Source organism: Gadus macrocephalus, chromosome 16 (assembly GCF_031168955.1).
Source record: "Gadus macrocephalus chromosome 16, ASM3116895v1".
Classification (NCBI taxonomy): Eukaryota; Metazoa; Chordata; class Actinopteri; order Gadiformes; family Gadidae; genus Gadus; species Gadus macrocephalus.
Window position 1 is genome coordinate 15,016,180 of NC_082397.1, and position 27,305 is coordinate 15,043,484.

Genomic DNA, 27,305 nt, shown 5'->3' on the forward strand with positions numbered 1-27,305 from the left:
TGACAATAGAGCCTTCATTTGCTGGTCTTTTATAGAGCCGAGGACCAGAAAAGCGAATGAATTGGTTACATTTACATGAAGATAGTTGAAGTCTGAAAATGGGAAGAAATCCCTAGCATCTGAGTTTCTTCTTCTTCTTCTCCCTATTCCCAACAGTGGCTCTGTTAGCCTTTCTTTCAATTAGCACAATTATTTTGCCTATTGCACCAGATCTGGCACTTCGAAGTTGTTGTCATTCCAGAAGCAGACACTGACCCTACAGTCTAGCCAGGCCAGTTTGTGGTGGACTCACAGAGTATTTGCTCTTGCACCAGTCTGCTGCAGAGATTCCCTAATCTAAACATCTCTGTTCAAAACCCCTTCTTTGAATGACTATTCATATTCACACATCAGGGGAAATCAAAAGGCTAAATATTGACTTCACGTCAGTGCAAGAAGAGGGTTTGGGCCCTAGATCTTAATATTTAAAACACTGCAAAAGTAGGAAAATAAGTAAAAAAGCACATCTAATGTCCCGCAATGTCCCGCAAATCTAAACAGCAGTTATAATACCATAGTAAAAATGGCATAGTTTTAATTGTAGTTTTTGATTGCTCAAACCAAAGTGACAATATTTTCTCTGTCACCTGATCACCACGAATGCCGCCAGCACCCCCTCATAACCCCACAAATTCTTCCTGGTATGTTCCCCCATACCAAGCATCATCCATAATCACTTTTTAAGCCTCATAAAGAAACAGGCCAAGTATACTCAAGTATCTCTGTAGATTCGCAACAAGAAAAACATTCAGGGAAGAGAGGCTGGAGAGACAGGGGTGCTACATAGCTCCATGACCAAACTCTCCTCCAGACTCATGTGAAAACTGTGTGTGTGTGTGTGTGTGTGTGTGTGTGTGTGTGTGTGTGTGTGTGTGTGTGTGTGTGTGTGTGTGTGTGTGTGTGTGTGTGTGTGTGTGTGTGTTTGGCTTCCATGCGTATTTGCACAAGTAGTCTGGGAGATGAAATCAAGCTGCTCTGGGGTCTACTGATGATATTTTCATATCTTCTGTCTTCTTTCACACACACACACACACACAAACACACACACACACACACACACACACACACACACACACACACACACACACACACACACACACACACACACACACACACACACACACACACACACACACGCACAGACTCACTGTGTATGTGTGTGTAAATGTTTGCATGTGTTTATGTGTGTGTGTGTGTGTGTGTGTGTGTGTGTGTGAGTGTGTGTGTGTGTGTGTGTGTGTGTGTGTGTGTGTGTGTGTGTGTGTGTGTGTGTGTGTGTGTGTGTGTGTGTGTGTGTGTGTGTGTGTGTGTGTGTGTGTGTGTGTGTGCGTGCGTGCGTGCGTGCGTGCGTGCGTGCGTGCGTGCGTGCGTGCGTGCGTGCGTGCGTGCGTGCGTGCGTGCGTGCGTGCGTGCGTGCGTGCGTGCGTGTGTGTGTGTGTGTGTGTGCATGCCTGCCTGTATGTGAGTTTGTGTGTGAAGGAGGTGTGTTTGGGGGGGGGCAGCAGGCAGTCACATATATAGTGAGCTCCCACTGTGGGCTGGCTGCGGCGGGGGGGCGGGGGGGCGGGGGGGGGGTATCCACTTACACATGTGGGGCTCCGAGGCCGTGGAGAGGAACCCGCTTGGAGCGCAGGCCCAGACGGAGGAGCTGGCTGGAGGGGGAGTGAGGAGGGGGGAGTAGGAGTAGTAGAGAGCATACTTGAGGGGAGAGGAGAGGGGGGAGCAGGGAGGGGGGGAGGAGTAGAGAGCAGGCTGGGGGGGGGGGGAGAGAGGGGAGGAAGAGGGAGATGGGGGAGGAGTAGAGAGCAAATGAGAGAAGGGTTGAGGAGAGAAAAGGAGGAATAGATAGACTGGAAGAGGAATAGAAGAGATGAGACCGAAGAAGAGAGTTGGGCGGGGGAGAGAAAAGAGAAGAGAGGAGAAGCTAAAAAAACTCAAGCTGATTGGCCACCACCGACTGGTTTGCATTCTGCGAGCATAAAAAGAATTGTCTGACTTACGCCGTTAACAGAAACATCCTGTTTCCTCAGACATGCGCCACCACCACACGTGGAGAGTGGCGTCCAGATGTCAGTGTTTCATCGGCTAGGCAGCGCAACGGAAGAGCAGAGTAAATAAATGGGTTAACCCTCGCCTCCCCGACTCCCCCATCCTCCATCTGTGCGTCTCCCGGTCCCAATGGCCATAAATCAATAGGCTGCGCGAGTGCAAAGGCTCGGAAATTCCCACCTGAGACAAGGGGGAGACACACAGACACAGAGGTAGAGGTAGAGAGCAGAGAGAAAGAAGGAGACAGAGAGTAGAAGAAAGAAAATGATCAAAAGGAGCCGTTTGAATGGTTGAAAATAAACAAACATGTTTGAGCGTTGAGAAAGGAGCATTAAATCACTCAGGAATCAGCAGGAATCTTTCCTGGCAAAGCACCAGTTTTCTTTTTTTTTCTCCAGATGAAAGGCAAGCCAACCTTAAACACAGGCGTAGGAACTTATCTCCCTCGGTCGGTCGGGGTCAAAGCAGTTAGCATCTAGTAGCTAAGGTGGGGCTTCCTCTTTCGCCTCTCAGTGGAGATAAACATATACAAGGAGTCTTGCCTTGGAAGACTATTAGGTTTCACATGGGGTGTAGCATGAGTTTTCCTATTGGATAGGCTCATGTGCATCTATTAATGCAACAGTCTGGGAACAAGCACGTACACATATGTCATATGGAGAAGACATATGGCGGGGGGGGGGGGGGGGGAGAACTGTTGACTGGAAACATCTCCCATGGTAGTAGGAGACAGTGCAGACAACAGCAGCAGGGCTGCCAAGACCTGAGACACTCTTTCAGGTGCGGATGACTAAAGAAATCAGAGTAATGGAATATGTTAACCAGAAAAACCTCTGTGCTGGGGAAAATGCCCCCAATTCAATGGAAGAAGTGCAGCGTGGAGGGGGGGGGGGGGGGTAGTGCAATTATAATTACTGTTTAGGAATTCAAACTAATGTTGAAAGTGCAGGATATTTGTCTACACATTCTTAGTGTCTGAAAAACACAATGATTGAGTTTATTTGAGTATACTACGTGATTTGTTATTTATTTGGAATAACTTTTCATACAGTTCTCACTCATCGATGAGAAAGGTATGGGGTCCTAAAACAAGCAAGACTGCACTTTCATTTGTGCTGCTGCAGTTACAACATGAATGCACTTAAAGCTTTTGTTATCACAGCAGTCGGTTCTATTTGCCTTGCTGTTATTTCTTGGTCCTTTGCTGAAACTGTCCCTCTTTGTTGACTGGTTCTTCTGAGTGCGCCTTCCAGTGTGTTAGCGTACGTGTGCATCTTCCAGTTCTGACAGTGATCCAACAGTTGTTTGGACAGCGACACACACAGACAGTCCCATGGCATAATCATTACCTTCACAGGACAGCCTTCCCTTTTTAAGGGAACGGATAGCCATTCCCCAATTGAGTGAAATAGAAAAACCCACATTTTCATACTATCCATACTATCCGCCCATGATCAATCATCCGACTTCCTTTAAAAAAAAGGATATTCTGTGGAGAAACTTAATGTTTATGATGCTTTAATGGTTCTCAAGAATCTTGAAATGTCCTGAGACGGCTCAATATGTGAACAACTACTCCACATGCTGCCTCCACTTGATCACAGAGGAAATCACCGGCCCTATTTACATCATTACTGCTGTTGTTTCCACGCGAGCACAGCCCCACATGTCTCCTTCTGCTCGGTTCCTTTCTCTCGCCGGCTTGGCCGCGAGCTTGCAGATAAGAGTCAGGCTTGTAATTGCCACGCGGCAACCAAGCGTGGCTGAGCAGGCCGCTGATGTACTGCCAACACACAATCAAGATGCCTGATCCAGATTAGCTCACAGTAAACAAACTCCTTCTCCTCTGCCTCTCCATGTCTCGGTAGACCCCTTGGCCTCCCTTCATGGAGGTGTTTGTCCCATCCCTCCCATAGCCTACCCCGGACTCCTCCTTCAACACCGTGGATGAGTGAATTCCCCATGGCCACTAGAGAGTCAGTGTGATACATTTGCATTCATGTGCACGCTTTGCGCTCTATTGCTTACTACAAGGAAAGAGTTTTGTGTGGTTGACAGGTTATGCAATTAAGAACAAGAAGAAGCTACCCTTGCAGCTGTTCTGTATCTAGATTCAGTGTCGGTGAAGTTGTAGTTCTTTTTTTATTGACATACATGAGTCACCCTTTCTTAATCTATTAAATCGATTTGCCAGGAAAGTACCCAGCCCCATTCCTAAAAAACAGGAGTAATAAAAAGCTATTTTAGGACATCTTTAAATGCTAAATGAGTGGAAACAGTGATCCAGTGGTGACATTTGGTTTTAATGTAAGTGCAGTCAAACAACACTTTAGACTAAATGAACTAACAAAGCCACATGACAACTCAAGCTACAATGCAAATGGGGTTGTACAAATCCTGTGTTTTTACAGTTAGTGATAAAAAGGAGAGAAAAGCAATGTGTCAAAGCTTTACTGTCTCTATCTGGCTACACATGGGGGAAAAAAGCGTTCTATGTCCGATTGTCCGTCCTGTGTTCTTTCCATGCCTTGAATTAGTTGTGCCTGATTCCAATCAGCATGCTCCCCTGACTTCATCTTGGTCCTCTTAAACAATACAACACCATAAAAAAAATACTCCATGTGCCACATTATTTTCAATGCCAAAGCGACCTCTGTTACAAACTAAAACGGAATGCTTGAGAACCGATGAGGAAATTAGATGACAAAAGATCTGGATAGAAGAGCTCTTTTTGCGGTCATATATTACAATGGTTGAGAACTTCTACATAGTCGAGACCAAAATAGAAGAAAGTCCAGAAGAGGAACATCAACAGCCCCTCACTAGGACCCCAGGATCCCCTGGTTGTGTTATGGATAGGCTAGAATAACAGGCTATGATAACACCCGTCTCTCTCACAATGTGTGTCACCAGAATATAGTGTTCCCTCATGCTGGGGGTTAGCCGGCATGAGGGAAGTGCTAACACCATGGTTACCATACTGGGCCAGGCTGGCGCGTTGACAAAGGCTTCTTTAAGGGGAGTCACCTCTATGTGGACGTGTTTTGGACATTGAGTTACATTGACTTTGTGGTGCTCCTTTAAACCAGTGTGGGGGAGCTGAACCACCCTGTGAACTAAACTGGAGACCCTCCTGGTCTGTACGTTCAATGAACCGAGACACGGAAAGAGAAGTCGACTCTTATAATTCTGGATTCACGAATGATTCATGATTCACGAATGATTAAGTTTCCTGATTGGGATTGAGTCCAGCACATATTATGATCTGTTCGATGAAACCTGTTAACCTTGGAGTTGTTGCTCGTCCTCACATCCAAATATGTCAGCTTGCTAAATTAATCTGCAAAACCCTAGCTATAAGAACAATTAAAAAAATCGTGGAACTGGAACCAAGGAGCAGGCTATTCATGAAGATTTAATGTTTCTCATAATTAAGTCTTTCTGTGTGGGTTTCTCCTGTCACATGAAACAAGTGAAAGGCCTTTTTTCAAAGTTTCCCAATCTGTACAATCAAGTCTGACATTTCTGTCTAATTTGCTGTCTGACCAAATGTAAAGCCAGAGTTTATATTAACGGAGCACTAATATTGTAACAGCTAGCACAAATAGCCTGACATATTAATGTGTAGAACACTACTAAACATAAAATAAATATTCTTATAACAGCTGGCTGCGCTGGATGAGTGAATGTAGCAAATAAGAATGACATATTCTTCCATTAGTTGTGCAGTTGAAGGAGGGTTGTATAGATGACCCATTTGTTTATGAAAGGTATCTGTTCACGTCACGATTTTATTTAAATATAAAAGAGGCCAATGATCATAATGTACTGCAATAACAAATACCTACATGTATTTGTACAATCACACACCAACCCCTGCACTTGCGCGTGTGCACGCTCACACGCACACACACACACACACACACACACGCACGCACGCACACACACACACACACACACACACACACACACACACACACACACACACACACACACACACACACACACACACACACACACACACACACACACACACACACACACACACACACACACCTTTACCCTTTGATTTGTGCAGATAAAGAGTTAGATCCAGAAATAAATTGAAGAGTGCATGAGAGGAGGAAGAGAACAAACAGAAGCAGTGGTCCTTATGTTGTCGCTGCCTTTGGGAGCAACAGAAATACCAGGCCCCACCACGAGTGGAAGATTGTCAGTGTGGAGAATATTCAAGAAAACACCTTTGACAACTTCAATTGTACGCTTCTGTGTTTTATACTTTGGGGTTTGGAGCAAACTTAGACCAATCTAACTTAGGCGTCGTTTTCCCTAGCCCGTGGATAAAACACACCAGGCTGTCATTACCTTCAAGGGAAAGTCTTTCCTTTAAGGGAACGGATAGCAATTCCCCAATTGTGTGAAATAGAAATAAACACATTTTCAAACAAATCTGCGATAGCCCATGACCAATCATCCGACTTCCTTTAAAGAAAAAGGATATTCTCTGGAGCAACTTAATGTTTATAACACATTATTGGTTCTCAAGAATCTTGAACTGTCCTTAGACGACTGAATATGTGAACAACTTTTCAACATGCTGCCTCCACTTGATCACAGAGGAAATCACCGGCCCTATTTACATCATTACTGCTGTTGTTTCCATGCAAGCACAGCCCCACATGTCTCCTTCTGCTCATCACACACACACACACACACACACACACACACACACACACACACACACACACACACACACACACACACACACACACACACACACACACACACACACACACACACACACACACACCACAAGTCCATCAAGCACACACCACTTGTAGACACAACATACCATAAATACAGTGTCGGGTGCTGAGCTGATACGTAGTGGGTAACTGTGTAAAATGCATGCTGTTATCTTTCATTTTTTTTTTATTTAACATTCCTCCTGCCCTCTATCTCCTTCTGGGCCCCCCACCTGATAAGCTGTGACACAACATCGGCCCCCAGTAGAACAGCTTGAGTGGTCTCAGGTTACCTCTGCTGGGGCTTTCACCCACCCGACAATAAGCACGCTGGATCGCGACTTGCATGAAGCCTAAAGAGCAGCTATGTTAAACGGCAGCATCGTACACCCCGGCATTAACACACAAGTCCTTTCACATGTCTTTTGTGAGTTGGTACAATTACTGGCACGTCCCCTAGAACGTTATTACTGGGTATTTGTTTAAACAGATGCCCGGTAAAAACGGTCTTTCATTGCAAATCCCCAAGACACAGGGTTGTCTTTTTGATGTTCAAACCAAAGCATTACTGTGGATAAATGAACTGCAATACCTCCACCCCAATCCCCCAAGGTGACAATAATAACATATAAAAGGAGACAGGTTTATTTGTTTTTGTTAACTAAAGTCAGGTTATAAAAAAACTGCTTCCGATGGATAGAAAAACAAGTGAAAACGGATCATGTTTTGTGCAGAAAACAGGAGTGGTTCACCAAAAGAGATCAATACTTAAATATAGGAGCATGGGATTGTTATTGGTAGTTATAGTGTTTTGGTCATTGTATATTAATTAATCGTGAAATGATTTGTTACTATGGGATATTATTTTCTTTGAAACTACCACAGCGCTTCTCATGCAAGACGTGGCAAAACCAAGTTTTCATTAGCCAAGGTTACGATACTTTTATAATTATTTATGATTTAACATGACTAAAACTCTCTTTGTTTATCACAACATGGCAAGAGATCCCATGATGCATTGTAATGCACAAGCCCTATTCCCTATTTGGCTGTAAAGATAATAATAAAGCTACTATTTATGTTTTGTCTCTGGACACCCATGGTGTTATTTATTGCTGAAATTATCTTACAAGAGTTGTGTTGGTGGTAAAAAATACATTTTAATTATGAGTGTGTGGTAAAAAAAAAAGAAAGAAAGCAGCAAGTGAAAGAATTATTACTACAGTGAGTGGAGAACTGGCAGCAATAAAGTAACCAATAAAATCAAACGTTCTTTCACCTGCGGGGGAAACCACCCACCTACACCATGTGCTCAGAGACACTCTTTAGAGAGGGAAAGAAAAGCAGTTAGGTGGGGCTGAGTTAAATGATAGTTGTACCTCGGTAACACACAACTAAGGCTAGAAATAAAATAAAAACATGTTTCAACAAGTTGTATTGCTGGTAAAATGGTGTGCTACAATGTTCTTTATGAAGCAGAGGAATTCAGTCCTAAACATCAGTTATAACAATTATGCACAATACAGAGCATACACAATATAGAGTACATTCAATTATAAAACAGATGCAGCAGGGAGGTAGTGAGACTCAGGTAGCATTGGTATGCGTATTGTTCTTTTTCACGGTAAATAAAATTGTTTTTGAATTGTTAAAACAAAAGCAACAAAATAGACAGACCTCAAGTGTTTTAGCGCTACAAAAACAGTGGTAAATAAATAATGATTCGAATTGGTCTGTGCAGACACATTTTAGGAACTAATTCAGTTACTAAAAACATGTCGACCCAATGTTACATTATTGTTTTTTTGAATTTCAAGCAGTAAACAGACCTAAGGAGTCAAATTTCCTGATTCAATTTTCATACTTGATAGTCTTGCAATGTCGGTTTAACATGGAGAAGCCTTTCCCCCCTAAAATAAAACCAAACTAAAGAGCTAACAAACAAAAATACAAACTTTGATTATGGTAAAGCTAACTAGTTAAAATGGTGTTGTTTTAAAGCAAAGGCACTTCTTTTTTGTACGTTTATAAGTATAGCACACGCCTTAGAGTATGACACAAATGAACTTGGTGTAGAATGATTGATTGGAAAGATGTTAAAGCTTGCTTGCTGTATATTTGAATACTTACAACACATCACACAATAACATTGAATGCAACAAAACCTGGTGTAATCGAGTGTGAAGTGGCTTGTATGTGCCGGAATTTGTACCCACATATACTCATTAACATCTCTTATTGCTGCCGTCTGGAACCAATTTCAGAAAATTTGGTAGATAAAATTGTGCGAGAAAAAAATAAAGGCTGTTCACCAAGATATTGTGCACAGCTCTATATGTTATTATTTATTTTGAAACAAATATATAACTTGAATAAGTCCTCAACCAATGCTATTATTCCTCTTGCCAGCAGGTGACTCTAACCATTTGACAGGAATGTAATTCTACAGAAATAAAAGAACAAGTACACACACATGTGTACCCACAATGTATTCAAAGAGGGGTCACCGGGTTTCGCTCAGGGCTAACCATCAGTGCAAAAAGTAAAAGTTAAAGGTCAAGACAGGTCTTCTTGGTTCAGAAGTGCAGCCGAGCCGTCTGTCTTTCCTCCTCCTCCTCCTCCTCCTCCTCCCCTGGCCTCCATGTGTTGGCCCTGCGGTGCACTACGAGCTCCTCAGACCTATTTGGTTTTGAATCGGATCACAAGGGAAGATCCCTGAGAACAACAAGTGACACCTTTCCATTAGGCAGACTAGGACAAAATGGCTGCCATGATGCCATCGCATTTGCTTCGGGTGAAACATTTGAAAAATAAAGAACTCACTCAATTCACAAGACGGAATTGAGTGTACCACACACTGTACTGCAATAATCAAAGCATGCTTGACTTTCAAAATGTAAATGTGAATTTATTCCACCACAGTACGAATTGAAAATGGGACGCAGACCGATCGTGGTGTTTGAGGCCTAAGCATGTCTCAGTTTTACGTCTTCCACCCCTGGACTTTTACTGGAGCAATATCAAAACAAATTGCCAAGAACTGGAATTTTACCTCATGAAAAACATTACATGCTCAATTGCAGTCAAATAACATGAGCAGAACGAAAAAAAATAACAAATCTTGTGAAATAACCCAAGAATTTGTTTAGATAAAAATCCAGTAGAAATGTGCAGCTTTAACACCACTTTGTATTCGCCGAAGCAACGCCACAGTGCTGAGAACTATAAACGTATGTCTTTGGATCAATTTGCGTGCATTAAAGGTTCTCTCCTTTGATATACTGTACCATTATATGTTATATATAACTGGTACATCGTTACGTTAAGTGCAGAGACAAAGTGATGAAAGTGCTGTTCATTCCTAGTGGTCTGGGAAGTTTGGAGCTAGGAGCTGACTAGAGGGGAGAGAGAGCTTCTCTGGAGACTCTACGGAGAGGGAGAGAGAGAGAGGGAGAAAGAGGGGGAGAGGAGTGAACCGGGACTAGCTCTAATGCACAGGAGCGGAGGAGGAGATGATTTTTTCAATTTTTTTTGTTTTACTTACACAGTTACCACTGCACTCACTCAGAGCAGAGCTTACTTCTTCTTGCCGCCTAATGACATATTTTCAGTTTTTTTCTTCTGTGCCTCATTGAACAAAAGACAAACCTTTATGTTAGCAAGGGGTTGTAGGAGTGTGTACCGATGTGTTTTTTTTTGCGTATATGTGCGTGCGTGTGTGTCTGTCTGTGTGTGTGTTGCCGATGTGTGTGTGTGTGTGTATGCATGTGTTTTAATGCCACCCCCCCTATCTAACAAAAGCAGCATGGTTGATTATTTGTACAGCATGCCCGTGCCCGGCTGTTGGTTAAAACACGAGCGCTGAACTCCACGAACGGACGGCCAGACAGACAGACCCTGAGACCAAGGCTCCATGTCCATGACAAGCTCTGACAGAGCCCAGCGTCCGCGAGACGAGCGTCAGGGGAGTTCCGATATCCACGGCAAACTGGGATTTCCGCATCGCCCGATTTTCAAATTTCGCGCCGGCCTTTCCCTGACCCTCTGCGCTGAACAATCACGTTGGATATCGATATTGGGTTTGCGAAAATAAAACAGCGAATGCAAGATTTTATCGATGAATAAATATACCACATATTGCCAGTCAGCTCAAAAGATTACGAAAAAAAAGGAAGTAACGCAAATAGTAATAGTATTAATAATTGCGTTTGAAAAACCGGACCTTAGCTTGAGCTTGCATCAGGCGCGCTCACCCTGGCCATGAGCTGCCATTGGCGCTGGTGCAGCTCAGCCTATAGCACTGTAGCCGGTGCCCCCGCTTATCAGGGACATGGGCCGGACTGTCCAACAGACAAGACACAGACAAACAGGCAGACAGACAGACAGACAGACAGGCAGACAGACAGGCAGACAGAGAGACAAACAGGCAGACACTCAGACCAACCATACAGAGATAGAGAGACCGACAGACAGACAAACAATACAGACAGAGACAGACAGACTGACGGACGGGCAGACAGACAGACAGACACCGAATTGGTCCTACTTCAGTCATGGCGTCGTCAATCTGCTTCAGCTCCTCGTAGTGGTCGCGGGAGTCCCTCAGCGGCTGCACCATGATCTCCTCGATCTGGGGGAAGAGCTGACGGCACAGAGGGGCGCCCACGTTACAACTGTGTTACACACACACACACACACACACACACACACACACACACACACGCACACGCACACGCACACACACACACACACACGTACACATCGGAGGGGGGGCCTCCCCCTACCTTCATGACGGTCTCAAACATGGGGATGAGGACGAACTTGATGAAGCCGATCTGAGCGGTGGGCTTGGTGACTTTGTCCCGGTCCATGAAGGGGGCGACGGGAAGGCCCTCACACTTCTCCCTGTCGCTCTGGTTCCCCCCCACCACCGGGGAAGAAGCACGAAGAGGTCAGGCCCGGGTCAATCACTTAAGTGGCACTATTAAACCTGAGTAGGCCCCAGCTCCTGGCTGGACGCACAGACGGACCGGCGTTGCTGTCAATATGACCCGTCGATGTTACTTTGAGAATGAATAGAGTTTGCTGTGTTTAGGTGTTTACCGTTATTGCTTGAGTGATTGACATCTTAACTCATTATGGGCGGCCCACTGACATGTAATGTTTGGAATGCGCAGGAGAAAATTCTACACTGAGACGTGGAAATTGCTAGGCATAAGTAATCCAGTGTTTGGCTTCGCTGCTTTGTAATTGTCTTATGCAGGGAATAGAAGGGAGTGTATACTCTTTGATTCCCTGTTGTTTTTATCTGCATTCCATTGGCAAAGTGCCTCTGGGTACCGCAACCGCTGAATAGGGTCATTGTTGTTGGTGTGATTTACCGACGAAAGAATAAACTGTACACACCTATACAATCGTCATTGTAACACAACCAGTCCGGTCAGTCCTTTAACTGAAAGGGCTTGTGGCTGTTTGCAGTGAGCGGTGTGATGCAACGTCTGGGGCTGATTCCCGCAACCCGCTCACCTGCATGAAGTACTCCTCCAGCAGGCAGTCCACCCAGGGCTCCGCCACCTCCGTGGGCCTCACCTCGTTGGAGATGTCGCAGCACTTGATCAACACCATCTTCAACTGGACAGGGACAAACGTACATGCATGACGCTGTGATGTAATGATGTAGAAAGAGAGAGAGAGTGGGAGGGTGTTTGTGGAAAGAGGGGAAGATAAGTGGAGAGGGAGACTTTTCTAATTTGCCTTGGAGGTTCAACAATGCCTTTCTCATAAAGGCTCCTTAAGCAGAAGGAAAGAGAGAGAGGGAGAGAGAGAGAGAGAGAGAGAGAGAGAGAGAGAGAGAGAGAGAGAGAGAGAGAGAGAGAGAGAGAGAGAGAGAGAGAGAGAGAGAGAGAGAGAGGGAGAGAGAGAGAGAGAGAGAGAGAGAGAGAGAGAGAAAGTACAAAAGATCCTAGCACAATGATACACATGCTACTGTAATCCATTCATCAGTCATCACACACACATATCCTACACCAATATCCCTTCCACAGTTGTCGCTCTGCAACCAATTATGCTAATACTATTTCTCTGGCTTACAACTCATTACTCACATAATGGCCTGCCTGTTGCCTGGTCACCCTGGCTGCAGCACACAATACACAACTAATCTTTGTCAGGGGTTCGGTGCTGGCAATGTGATCTTGTCGTCTGGGGAATGTGTTTGTGTGTGTGTGTGTTTGTTTGTGTACGATACATACGCATGTGACGTGCTCCTCATTGGCGTAGTCGAAGCTGTCCACTTTCTGCTTGAAGGACTCCAAGATCTCGCCATGTCGCGCCATGTCCGTGGCCAGGATCAGGGTGATGATGGCCTAGGAGGCGGAGCCACAGGACAACCGTCAGTACGTCATCATGTAAGCGTCAGAGAGACATGATGTGAGAATAAGAATAATATTCTGTTATGAACTCATCTGAGCACAAACTTGACGATTGCAATTTGAATGATATCAAATGTATTTCTACTAAAATCAGTAGGTGTAGGGTAATGCAGTCTTAGACAACATATCCCTAACCATTACTTGGGACCATTCACGAGTCTGCAACATCAACTCCATTTCCGCAAAAAAGACATAACCCGATTTCCGCATTGGAAATACAGCAAACCCTGGACCAATGATGTCAACGTTCCATCCTTTCCAAGTGTTCTCTGCGGGGATTCCGCCATCCCACCTGTCTGATCTGTTTGAACGCCTCAAGGTCCACGTTGGCGAAGATGTTGCACTCGGGCAGACAGAGGATCTGAAAGGCCACGGCACAGTGGTGGTTCTCCAGGGGAGAGATGTCGTTGTAGCGCACCGCCAGCTCCGTGCGCGCATTGATCTGGTAGCTGACACACCCACGCACACGCACACACACACACACACACAACCACACACAACCACACACACACACACACACACACACACACACACACACACACACACACACACACACACACACACACACACACACACACACACACACACACACACACACACACACACACAAACACACACAGAGCACACCTGTCACCCTGATCCATCACAGGAGCATTGCAGAACACATCAAACATGACAGAGGGATCAAGTCAAACGAAAACCCCTGTTCTTTGTTATTTAAGATTTACACAGGCGTTTTCTAAATGGGTTTGAATATCTCTCCTACCAAAAGGTTCAGTTCATTCGGGAGCTTGAAGACAGGGGGCGCTGAGCCGACAGGTTGAACACAAACAATGACGAACGGCCTGTCTCTCTCACGGCCTATCTCTCTAACACCCTGTTCGTCAACACCTGGACCGGAGGTGTTGATTTCAGGTGTGCGATGCAGCTATCACGCGCACTCTTCTCTAATGTAGTGTGAAAAGACTGGCTAAAGCGTGAGACAAAGGGGCGGGGGGGGGGGGGGGGGGGAGGCTCACAGAGAGCATGACTGAGCTTCGGTGTGTTGACAGAGCGCTGGGCGTAGTGAACAGAGAGGATGCAGCGTAGTTACGTGTTGTTGTAGCCGGGGTGGTCCAGGTCGTGGCACACTGCGGCCGTCATGAGGATGCCCATGTCGGTCAGAGTCAACTTCTCCTGCAGAGCACAAGGAGACAAGGGAGGGCGGGTATAAACATACACTGAGATAGAGAGTAAACCACGGAAAACATAGGATCCCAGACATAGACACACAAAATCACAGACCCAGCACAGGCCGCTCTCACCTGGAGGTTGCAGAGATGGATCATCCCATACATCATCTGGCTGACGCAGAAGCAATGGCGGAAGTTGTGGAAGGGGTTGCTACGGTAGTTCTCTTGGATGCCCAGCTATTAAAAAAGAGTACCCTCTTCAACCTGCTCCTCTATTCCTTTTTTTTTATAAATGTAATGGACATTTGTAAATCCTATAGCCACCATTGATCCGTTAACAAAAATATGGCATCTGGACCAATGAGATAGAATTTGTATTGGATGGGCACAAAGGCAATACTGCATCCGTCCATCAGGGTGGTCCTCTACTACTGTATCTACTGTACCAGCCAGCGTTTGAGAGTGATGGGGTTCATGTTGAATTCCCTCACTAGCCCGAGGTCGTGGTACATATACTCCAAACAGCTCAGCATCTACACACACACACACACACACACACACACACACACACACACACACACACACACACACACACACACACACACACACACACACACACACACACACACACACACACACACACACACACACACGCACGCACGCACGCACGCACGCACGCACACACGCAACGTGATGGATGAAGAAAGAGATGATGCAAAGTAAATTATTTCACCCAACCCAAAGTGGCAATTGCCAAGTATGTATTTGATGCTGTCAACTTGCTTGGTGTGAATGGGTTAATGTTTAAATCCTTTTGCTTGAATATAAACAGGCATGGTGACCTCATTATGTTCCCAGTGCCAGACGTCAAAGGTTGGCTTCTTCAGTGCCTCGATTGTCTCCTGAGACAAGGTGTACTGTAGAGGCCAAAGCAATACATGTGATGTGCATTTTATAGCAAAATAAATGCAAACTCTAGGCTTTAAATAGCAGAGCAAAGCTATCCAAAGGACGTACCTTTGGATAGCTGGGCACATCACGTCTTGGAGTCAGCTTCTTTCCATCATCTGAGAAGTTGTATTTGCAAGGGCAGTTCACTCTGATTCGTGAGGGGGGAAAGAGCATATTGATTAGCAAGCTGTCATTTGTAGTGTCATAATAATTTAAACATGAATGTTTATGTATATATGTAGAATGTGATAGTTGATCCTAGAATTGAATCTGATCGTCTCTTTCACCAATCGTGTCATGTTTTCGTATCACAATGTAAATATGTATGGATGTTACATTTTAATCTATTAAAATATACTACTGGAAATTACAGAAAAACAAAAAGTCCAGAAGAAAATGTGGTGTGCAGCATGCTGATAATAAAGTTTTTATTACTTGGTATATAGGAAATAGCATGCTGTAAAGTAGTGCTGTAATCTTTAAGGTTGGTTATAGGTTATCATATGTTGCTTCTTAGTTGTTTTGGATGGTTGACAGGGTGTGCTGCACAGGTTGCTGAGGTGTTCTGGACAATTTCTGAGTGTTCTTGTCGGTTGCTATGGTTTTCTATGTGGTTGCTATGGTGTTCGGGGAGGTTGTTAGGGAGTTCTCGATGGTTGCTAGGATATCCTGGGTGGATGCTAGGGCATGGCTAAAATGTCTAGATATTGTGGGAGTGAGAGTTCATAGATGCTGTACTCCATGTTGTGGGAGTTAAAGAGTTTAAAGGTTTAAATAATGATTGAAATATAATAAAAGTTGGGTTGAGATGGGTTAGTAAGGTAGTAAATAAAGCTTGAATTATTGTTCTATCATAAAGTATGAAGGAGGAGTTGGGAGGGGAAGTTTGGGAAAATTAATAAAAATAAAAATAGTGAGTATAATAGATAATGGGACCTTATTAATCATGTTGCTTGTTGTCCTTGTTGAGCATGAATGCTTTACGTTATCTATTTTGATTCAAGAAAACCAAATATAGTCCACTAAAAAAGGACTACAAATGTTATGTTCTATTTCCTTATGAAAATTAACTCTTGATTGGCCTCAAATTGGCCTAAAAAAAAAAGGATTCTCTCATCAAACAAAGTACCCAATCTAATTTAATAAAGACAAGACAACATTACTGAAATCCTTGTTTCTTACTAGAGATTTACTTTTCTTCCTGTGATCACTTCAGACCCTTCATCCTTGATTTGAAAATAAAGATGAGAGCAAGACTCTCCAAGCATTCTTTACATTCTTGGACTGTATACAACTGGACTGTTAAGAGAACTGATACGTAGACGTATGCCTACGCAGTCAGATAGAGGCTATGCAGAAGCTAAAAGGCTGCTCGAAAAGCACTTTCGACATGAAAGCAAGATGACCAAAGCCTACATAGTAAAGACCCTAAATTGGCCAAGCACTAAGGCTGAAGATGGAAAATCCTTGTAGGCCTATGCACCGATACAAAGCTATTATTCCAGTCAAAATGCTTTCCTGGACCCAGGCTGTTCAGCATCATTTTGTGAAGAGAATCCTATGAGACAGCTGAAGGCCAAAGGGAAGAAGAAAATGGGCGAGGAGTATTCATTGGAGGAAGGGTTCATGACAAACGACTGAAAAAAGGCAAAAAACTAATGACACTCCATCTCCTCAAGAAATTCAAGAGGGTTGAGAAATGTATGGCTGAGTATAAGACTTTATGAATGACATGATAAAAAAAAAGAAAAACGTCAACAGAAAGAAGGACAAATTTGGGGTTTTACAAGTAACAGAAACCGAAGATCAGAGTTGTATTCGACAGTGAACATAGGTTCACTCAACAGTGAACTTCTACAGGGTCTGGATTTGTCCGACGCACTCCTTGGGGTTCTTCTGAGATTGCGTCAAGAAGAGATTGCCATGATGGCAGATATTTAAGGAATGTTCCACCAGCTTTGTCGATTAAAGTATGGATGGGTTGAAGACATTCCAAAGCACTTATCCAAACCTTGGCTGGAATGGTTGACAAATTGTAACAAGCTGTCAACATTTCCAGTTGCTCACTGCATTAATAACTTGGTGAACTGCAAACAGCACAGCTTAATCACTTAAATTACACCAGTGAGCTTAGGGTACTGCCAGCTGCCTAAGATTGAGAAATAGAAAAGATAAAGTACACAACACACTTATCATAGGGAAGGCAGGAGTCACTCCATTCAAACAGGTTACGGTTCCCCGGTGCAAGGTCAATGCAGCAAGAATAGCAGCACCCATTGACAGGATGTTGACGGCCAAACTCCAGATACAGCTTGAAGAAACACTGTTCTGTGTACTAGTCAGTCATGGCTAAAATACATTAACAACAAAACAATTCCATAGGTTTGTTGCGAATAGAGTATCTCTGAGGAAATTGGAAAGATGGATCTTGTTCTGGAAGATTGAGTTCTCAGAGTAGGCGGGCATTTAAGGAAAGCCACAATGTCAGTTGCAGCTTTATCAGGATCATCCCCCAACACTCTCACATCTCATGATCCCTTGATCTAAAAAACCCTCACATCTCGCAATTCATCTTCTGTTTCATCCATGAGCAAGTTGGCCACTTAGATCGAAACCGCATGCGTTCCCAACTGAGTCAGCTTTATTGGATCCTTTGTGCTGACTCCTTAGCAAGGATGACTATAAAAAAATTTCCTCTTCTGTAGATGTCTGCAAGGCAGAGTAGGAGAGCAAAAGATGGCCGACCTACCATTGGAAAATATCTCCCCTGATCTACCCCCATTCAGAAATGTGGGAATTGATTATTTGTGGCCCATAGAGGTCACAGAGGTCATAGTGCTCAAAATATGGGGATTCAAAAGATGGGGAGTCATCCTTACCTGCCTGATGAGTAGAGCTGTTCAGCTTGACTTTGCTTATCCCCTGAATACAGTCAATACACTCAGCAGATGATTCTGTAGACAGAGCCCAGTGAAAAGCGTCAGGATGGAATGAGGAACCAACTTTGTTGGAACGCAGAGCGAGCTTGGAGAAGCACTCAGACAACTAAATCATGAGAAGATTCAAAAGGTCTTGTTGAATGAAGGAATACAAAGGGCATTCAACCCTCCCTTCAGCGCCCATCATGGTGGGGTCTGCGAGAGATTAATTCAATTGTGGACAAACCGTGGTCCAAGAGCAAATGGTGGATGAAGAGCGCCTACAGGTAGGTCAAGCTGATAATGAATGACAGACCAGGAACAAGTGTCTCAGGCGATCCTAATGACTTGGAAGCCCTAACAGCAAAGCAGCTGCTTCAGATCAAAGGAAAGCCAATCATGCCACCAGGATGTTTTATTTCGTAAAGAGGACCTCTACCATAATAGAAGAGTGAATCAACTAAAATACATCACAGACCTCTTTTGGAAAAGATGAATACCAGAATGATTGCCACTCCAGCAGGAGAGAAGTAAATGGAACAACCTGAAAAGGAACTTTTCTCCTGGCGACTTTGACAAATTGTGGATGACACCAACCAATGCTATTCCTGGCTAATGAGACGGATCACACAGATATTAGCAGAAACCAGAGAAGATGTCCCAAGGGACCTCGTTAAGACAAAGATCAGTAAACCATGGTCACTAAGCACGGTTTACTGAAAGCTGGTCAAAGCCTCTTTGGATTTCAAGTTATATTTATTAACTAAGCTTTTAATTATGTTTATTATGTTTGCTCTTGAATTGTTCGATAGAAAATAAGGTGTCACTAGTCAGGTTTACTTTATTTATTTAAGAATAAAAAAAACAATCTATTAATTTGGAAAAGACTACAAATTCGTTTTTATATTTTTGAGAAAATTTACTTTTGATTGGTTGTGAAAGACCACCCAGGTGAGCTAGATATAAAACACACAAAAGGACAAGCCAAAGATGAACACAAACATAGCCATCTTATTGACTTCATAATAATTATGACGATAACTGGTTGTGTACGGCTCTACAAGAAGAAGAGAAGAAAGAAGAAGTAGAAGAAAACATGTGCGTTGACAGCCCCACTCATGTGAGGCCGGAGACTAAATGGATTGATTGGGATGGTCATCACAGCCCCATTAGTCCACTTGATTGTCCTAACCTGCCCCCAACTCGTGAGGTCATCTCATCTCGTAACTTCTTCAGGTCGTTTTTACACTTCTCGATCTCCACCACCTTCAAGCCCTCCACTGGAAGAACAAAGCAAACTCACATCCATACGTTATGAAATATGTAGTGAATAGGGGTCTTTGAAATGAACAAAGGGCCAAGGTGAGATAAAATGACGTTGCTTGTAGCAACATAACAACACTAACGTGTGACACATTGCTTTCCCCATCGGGTCAAAGAAGAAGAAAGCTCAACGTACGTTCCACTCTCTTCTCCAGCATAGCTAGTCTGTTTGTCACCTCCGTCTTCAGCTCGTTGATACGGAAAGCTCTGGAAAGGGGATAACACATCATTGTTTTAAACGATTCAATGCTTATAAAGGAGATAACACAACAACGTTTTTAACGATTCAATGTCTGTAAAGGGGATAACACATCAACTTTTTAAACGATTCAATGTCTGTAAAGGAAATAACACATCCACGTTTTTAACGATTCAATGTCTGTAAAGGGGATAACACATCAACGTTTTAAACAATTCAACGTCAGCTGGACGGATTGACGAGAACAGGAGTGAGGAGAGAAATAAAATATTATGAACCTTGTTGGGTCTGTGATGTGTTTTCCGTTTCACTGAGTTTGTGGTACGTGTCAATTTATTATTACCAAACGTGTTTGGAAAGCACTAGTGTTTGAATGGGATGGGGGTTGGGGCATACCTAAACCGTGACGTAACATAAACAACATGGCAGTTACCTGCTAAACTGCTCAGCCACCTGAGACAACACATTCTGAAACATGTCTTCTTTCTCTGCAGAGGTCAAACACGCACACACACACACACACACACACACACACACACACACACACACACACACACACACACACACACACACACACACACACACACACACACACACACACACACACACACACACACACACACACACAATAAATGTGAAAAGTGAATGCAGTATTTATTCACGGCCGTTAATGTGTGAGTGGACCAGGGTTTTATGGGTGACTGGGGCCTTGAATGAGGGCCTTGTAGGTGGTTTACCTCCAAGCTGACCAGTGGAGAGAGGGACCACTTTGTACAAGGTGCTGGGAAGAAATAAAATATGTAGATGTAATTCATCATTGATACTGCGGTTGTTTCGCATTATTTACATTTGCATTTAGGGCATTTAGCAGACGCTTTTATCCAAAGCGAATTACAATATATACATTTGTTAGAAGAAGGTGAAACAATATATCACTGTCGGTGCAGTAAGGATGTTCAAAGAACCAATTGCAAAGTACTAACATCCCTATATTCAACAAAGATACGATGCTACACAACTAAGTACTATAACTAAGTACGACATACAATAAGTGCGTACATTAAGTGCCAGGACGTTCAACATACAGTAAGTAGGAGGAGTGGGAGGGGATGGCTACGCAAAAAGTCACAACCTCATCACCTTTCTTTCGGACAAGCGAGAACAAAAATGATCAAATCAAAATAAACCGAAAAACATAACTGGGGTGTTTTCTAAACAATATAATAGTGCAACCTTGTGATAATGATATGGTGATGAATTACTTTGGAGAGTTGGGCGGCATGGTGGGGTCTATGGAGACCATGGCCCCCTCTGGGTCCACCATCATGATGGCGCTGTTCCTGGAGGAGGACAAGGAACAGAACCAAATGGGGAACAGGAAGAGAGGGCGGAAAACAAACAACATACAAAACATCATACAATTAATAATATTAACAGTTTCAGGAGAATTAAATCTATATAATAATAGTAGTGGTAGTACTTTAGTAGTAGTAGCTTTTTCAAAAATAATATGACCACGGCAGATGGTAAAGTGGCATTAACTAATTAGGCAGAAAATAAATACATAAAAATGTAATTCATGTTTTTTTTCCGAAATGTAAGCAAGAAGGATCAAAGCTAGAGAAGAAAGAAATGGAGGGGGGGGGGGAAATGACGCTGACCTGGGGATGTTGGAGGAGGAACACAACAGCTCTTTGATGTCACATGGACTGCAGTGACGACTGAAGACCACCTGAGAGAAGCATGCAACGTCCTTAGTACACGCATACAACGACATGTAACAGGCCGACACACTACCATGCATTCACCTCAAACCAATGATAATCCCACACAGCCCACACTGCACAGCTAATTCCCACAAACCACAGATTTATGTCAACCAACACTATTCACACTGGTCCCTGTATTCATAAGAAGGCGCTGATTACACCGCGACCATTTTGCTGAACACTAATCTGGGATCCAGCAGTCCTAATATTATGTCGCTGAAATTCTGGGGAATCCAGGAATTTAAGGGGCAGAGTTACATCATCTTTCCTGTTTATCTACAGGGATATTCTACGTTATATAAACAGTTTCAACAGTGGTCGAAAGCCGTTGTTGATTTAAAACTTTTACAGGCACATTTTTACAGTTTATTAGTGCCAGACGAGTTGCTGTTAACTGTTAATAGCCAATTACGAGCATCCAGATACAGATTGGTCGAAACCAATATGAGAGAAGAAGAAACGTGCCGTTGAACCTGATTTGAGCTTGTCTGCCGTTTCATGAATGTGAGTCTAGTTGAACACAGACCAACCTGTGTCTACATACACACCTGTGTGCACCAACAGCTGTGGGGCTTATCAGATTTCATAGATCCGAATGTAGAGAAACGAGTCACATGGGGGATGTGTGTGTGTCTGTGTGTATATGTGAATGTGTGTGTGTGTGTGTGTGTGTGTGTGTGTGTGTGTGTGTGTGTGTGTGTGTGTGTGTGTGAGGAGGGGGGGGGGATGGTCATGGTCTGCAGCGATCCACACCCGAGTGAGTTCAAGTTCAAGACTCCAGAGCCGTGAGGGAACGTGAGGGAAGAAGACAGCTGGGGCAGTAGGGAGTAAGGAGGTAGTGTTAACGTGTTCACGCTGAAACTAACTCACCCACAAACAACTAGTACTCGATGATTAAGTACTCATTTAAGTATGAATAATCTAACTAGAGATGTTGTACGTCTTGCCTTCCAGCTATTTGATCATGCTAGTTTGTGAAATGACGCCATTAAATTACTAACTTAATCTCTGAAATGATTTGACTTGATTTGATACGATTCAATGCAGAATAACCGTATAACGATAGGCCTGTGGTGCACGATGGGGCGATAAAACGACAAAAGACTTCACAGGAATTCCTACTAAATAAATATGTTTAAGCAATAAACAAAATATTCTTCAAAAAATGATTACCTTCATTTCCACAAGGGGCAACAATTCAGTTCATATTGTAATCGATTGAATCTATTATGCCACATGGCTGCAGCTTAAGGCATCACATTCAAATCGCTCTGACTTTATCACTTTATGACTGCAGGAGCTGTGATCCCGACCACGCTATGACCCCAGTGACCCGATCTCAGATGGTGGAGCCGGGCTGGCTGAATCCCATCACTCTGTGACCCCAGTGCCCTGATCTTACACGTCGGAGCCGTGCTGTGATCCGCACCACACTGGGGCCCCCACCACGCTGAGCCCAGTGCCCTGATCTTACATGCTGGAGCCGTGCTGGGTGAACCCCACAACACTGTGATCCCCAGCACACGCTGACCCCAGTGCCCTGATCGGACACGGTGGAGCCGTGCTGCGATCCCCTCCACACTGGGACCCCCCTGCCACGCTGGCCCCGGGGCCCTGATCTGACACGGTGGAGTCATGCTGGGTGTGCCAGGTGTGGGGGACAAACGCTCCGACTGAGCCCCTTAGCGCTGGCCGCTCTTGAAGCGACATGTGTCAGCGGCAGCGCCGTACTTCAGAAACACTCGTGCCCTGCACCGTGTGTTATTTCAGTCGGCCTCGGTATATTTGGAAAGACAACACGGCCGCCCCCCCCTGCTCTGTCCCCGCCCCTCCAGCCACCGCTCACCCTCTCACATCCTTGATTATAATTGGGCGAGACGGAACCTCACAGCTCACCGTTTCGCCGATGCTGCTTGTGTCATTTTGGAATAAAGTCAAGATCGGCATTGTTTTGGTTCGTCTAAGCTGCACTTTGTTCTTCTAATATTTGTAAACACTTTAATCCCGCAGTCGGTGGTGGTAGGGATCATTTTTGTTTTTGTGCCTTCTTTGAATTGTGAATAATTAATAGTCAGGGATTGGTTAGCTGGTTGGGGGATGGACATAATAACCAGTGGGCTGCTGGGATGGACATCAGCGTTAAGCCTGTAGGCGACAGGTGTTGGATTCTGTCATCATCACCTGTAGAGCCCTCTGCGCCGGTCTGTTTATAACCCTACACACTAAGGGACCTCTCTGGGAGTATTCTCATATGCTCTCAAGGGACAGAGGCTGAGAAGTGAGGCTTTGCCATTTGCAATAACTTTTAATTTGGATGCATTATTTTCCATGTTGAATTCCAGCACTTGTTTTTTTTAATATTCAATCATAATTAAATAATGTACCCGAGTTGTGACTCATTCATTCATTTAGTAATTCATTAGTATAGTGCCAACAATTTACTACGGTACTGACTAGATTATCTATAGAATGGAATATTGAATGGAAAGGAAAGAATATGATCATCATCATTATGCTCATTTAAAGTAGTTATTTAATTCTGTATTGAACCTTAACGTAAAATGACATACCTGTAATATGATACAAATATAGATGGACTATAGAACTATACTTTTCTTTCTATAACAAGAGGCGTACCAAACCAATAAAAGCGAGTTGTTGCAACTTTTCGTTTTACCGTTGTAAGCCTAACAAAACACAACAAAGTATCCCTGCTTGCCAACACGAATGAAACTGACCTTCTGGATCTTTCCGTCCACATTGAGGTAGATGGTTTTTGGGGCGTAGGAGGAGGGGCTGGAGCCCATGGTGACCTCCTATTGGTCAGCTGGACGGATGATGGACGGCCCTCACAAGCTGGGTGAGCAGTTCCTCAGGACACACTGAGCGAGCCCCTAGAGAGACAGGGAATATTTTATATTGCTAATAAAAATATATAAATAATTCATGAATTCATGAATGATACATACACAAATACATAAGACAATAATCATTTATATTTTAAAAATTTCTCTTCCATGTTCTTGAATTGTAGCCAAACAATTCAAATATTGTATCCGTCATATCATGTCACTGGATTAAATGTCATTGTCATTTTCTTTTTTCTTTTAATAAAAGTTTCAAGAGGCTAGCGAAAGAGCAGCGAACACCACACTGACATGACAGAAGACGGAAACCAAGACCCTCACAAAATTAAAGCCTTAGTTTTGTTTTTTGCGGGAAAATCCATTTGGTCACCATTAGTTGGCAGCATTTTCACTCAAAACCTAAGCATATTTTAGTCTCAAAAATAGATAAGTAAAGGTTAAGGTTGTTTTATTAGCATATATAGGTTGACGGTTGGATGAGTAAAGATTTATAAATTGATGTATTACTCTGGGAGATGTGAATGCATATCGTTAAAACAATGGTCCCAAAATACTGCATGGATCTAAAGAGTGGTCAAAAACACCTGTTCCCACTTACACAGTTTGCTTGTTAGTTCTCAGTGAATATTGCTAGTTAGTTACAACAACAGCGATGACTTTATAAACATAATGCCAATAACCATTCATTTTATTATACATTATTGAACAATTGAATATATAATACATCTGCTAAATAGCTCTAATACATATTCATCAATAATAATAATAATAAAAATGACAACAGCAACAGAAAACCAGCTTCCGATGTACTCACGGCGTAAGGGATGCTGCTGCTGCCTCGGTCCGGGCTGTGAATCGGTACCCAGGTGCGGAGGATGCGACTGAGGCTCACAGACATGTAAGACACAAGCACTCACGCACAGAAGGGGAGAGCCGGAGAGCGAGGGGGAAGTGGGCGTGAGCGACGGGAGAGGCTCGGAAAGGCTATGTGTGAGTTAGACGGGTGAATCCGAGGGGTATGGAGAACGATGTAATTGGTGCTCTCAGAGGTTGCCAGGGGATGGTTACTATGGAACAAGAAAGAAAAAAAGAAAGAGATGACCTTACTGTTTTAAGTAGGACATCGCTTTCACCTGCAATGGTCCCAGACCTTTCATCTAATTTGGACAGATTTGTTGCACGGCGGGGGATAAAATAGAGCACAGCGCCGATGACCTGAATCGCCCGTGAGCATTAATTATTTCATGAATAAAACCGTGGGATTGCTGTGTTGCTGAATATTCTAGAATCAACACATTCAAAGTAAACATGGTCAATCAAATCCATTAACCAGCATTATCTATCTGTTCTGTGCAAATCATTTCTCTCACAATTTCTCTCACTCTCTCACACAAATTGGGCAATGGTCTTACGTGTTCATGTGTATATGTTTGTGCATGTGTGTGTGCGTGCATGTGTGTGTGTGTGTGTGTGTGTGTGTGTGTGTGTGTGTGTGTGTGTGTGTGTGTGTGTGTGTGTGTGTGTGTGTGCGCGTGCGTGCGTGGTTGCGTGCGTGCGTGTGTGGGAGCGTGTGTGGGGGCGTGGGTTTGTGTGTGTGTGTATGTCTGTATGTGTTGGAGTGGGTGGGTATTTGTGTGTCTTTGGGAGCGTGTATATTTGCGTGTGCGTGTTTATGTATGTATGTATGTATGTATGTATGTATGTATGTATGTATGTATGTATGTATGTATGTATGTATGTATGTATGTATGTATGTATGTATGTATGTATGTATGTATGTATGTATGTATGTATGTATGTATGTATGTATGTATGTATGTATGTATGTATGTGTGCGTGTGTGTGTGTGTGTGTGGTTCTGTGAGTGTGTGGGTGGGTTCGTAGGTGTGTAGGTGTGTTAGTGTGTATGTGTGTGCATGTATGTATGTATGTATGTATGTATGTATGTATGCATGCATGTGTGTGTGAGTGTGTGTGTGTTGCCATCCCCAGTCCCCCTCTTGTGTTTAGTTGAGAATAGGTACAGCAGATGGTTTGGTCAGACAAGATCAGTAGGGCACTTAGTGAAAGATCTGCTGTCAGTTTGGTTGACCTCCAAATACACGGCAAATACATACAAACAATTAATTATTTATTTGAACGTTAACATGACTCTTTCCAATGTCTTCTAAGTTTCGGTGGCTTTTTGAAATTCCATTCATTTGACATTGTTTGTGCCTTGGGTATATTAAACAGCAGTAACTATTCATTCAAACCATTGACTTTGTACCACAATACGAGACGGCCTGCTTACTCATCCATGGAGACTGCAATGTAAGAAGTTGGAGACTGTAATAACAGTGGGACCAGTTCTCCAGAGGGCTCCACTCTGGCAGGCTGGAGGGAACAGTGATACGGCTGAGAAGGCTTCCTCCTGCAGAGGAAGGAGGTCATTAATTAGAGAGAGATCATACCGCTCATCTTTATTCACACACACACACACACACACACACACACACACACACACACACACACACACACACACACACACACACACACACACACACACACACACGACACTCGAATGCTGACATTGAAACACACACGTGCACACACACACTCATACACACACCCACACAAACACTTAGTGTATAGGCGCGTAGACGCGTTACATGCGATGAAGGGGCGTTAGGGGCGTTACGCGCGACAGACGCACGTAATTACGCACGTAAACGCAGTAACGCGCCCAACGCACCAACGCCCGGAGTTCAGAAATCTGAACTTTCAACGCTCCAACGCGTGGCGCTTAGCCGCGATAGCCAATCAGCGTGGAGCTTGACCCGACGTCACTGGCAGAGAGTAG

At 43.8% G+C, this 27,305-nt stretch overlaps 1 protein-coding gene across 4 annotated transcripts; it reads right to left on the reverse strand.

Annotated features, from left to right (window-relative positions):
• Positions 1–7,968: 7,968 nt before the first annotated feature.
• Positions 7,969–25,457, reverse strand: pde9ac (phosphodiesterase 9ac). 4 transcript variants are annotated; one of them, XM_060075107.1, is made up of 20 exons: positions 25,278–25,457; positions 24,335–24,490; positions 21,489–21,559; positions 21,090–21,167; positions 20,565–20,608; positions 20,261–20,315; positions 19,765–19,835; positions 19,498–19,585; positions 15,454–15,535; positions 15,279–15,353; positions 14,883–14,969; positions 14,569–14,673; positions 14,358–14,440; positions 13,557–13,713; positions 13,085–13,198; positions 12,360–12,464; positions 11,618–11,746; positions 11,380–11,475; positions 10,378–10,460; positions 7,969–9,512 (listed from the first exon to the last, which is right to left on the reverse strand). In XM_060075107.1, the coding sequence occupies exons 2-19, from the start codon at positions 24,401–24,403 to the stop codon at positions 10,410–10,412; spliced, it is 1,560 nt and encodes a 519-aa protein (XP_059931090.1). In that variant the 5' UTR covers positions 24,404–24,490; positions 25,278–25,457; the 3' UTR covers positions 7,969–9,512; positions 10,378–10,409. The 4 variants fall into 4 exon arrangements, with proteins under 4 accessions (XP_059931090.1, XP_059931091.1, XP_059931093.1 ...); XM_060075108.1 differs by having other exon boundaries at positions 7,969–9,548; XM_060075110.1 differs by lacking the exon at positions 10,378–10,460.
• Between the last annotated feature and the right edge of the window lie 1,848 nt (positions 25,458–27,305).

What these genes read in the sequence shown, in the direction of transcription:
- pde9ac (XM_060075107.1), bottom strand. Translation starts at nt 24,403, where the DNA reads ATGGGCTCCAGCCCCTCCTCCTACGCCCCAAAAACCATCTACCTCAAT. An exon ending in TCACTCTCAAACGCTGGCTG is followed by an intron (nt 14,674 to 14,882) that starts GTACAGTAGATA and finishes CTTTTTTAATAG; the next exon opens with CTGGGCATCCAAGAGAACTA. An exon ending in CGTTCAAACAGATCAGACAG is followed by an intron (nt 13,199 to 13,556) that starts GTGGGATGGCGG and finishes TCCGCCTCCTAG; the next exon opens with GCCATCATCACCCTGATCCT.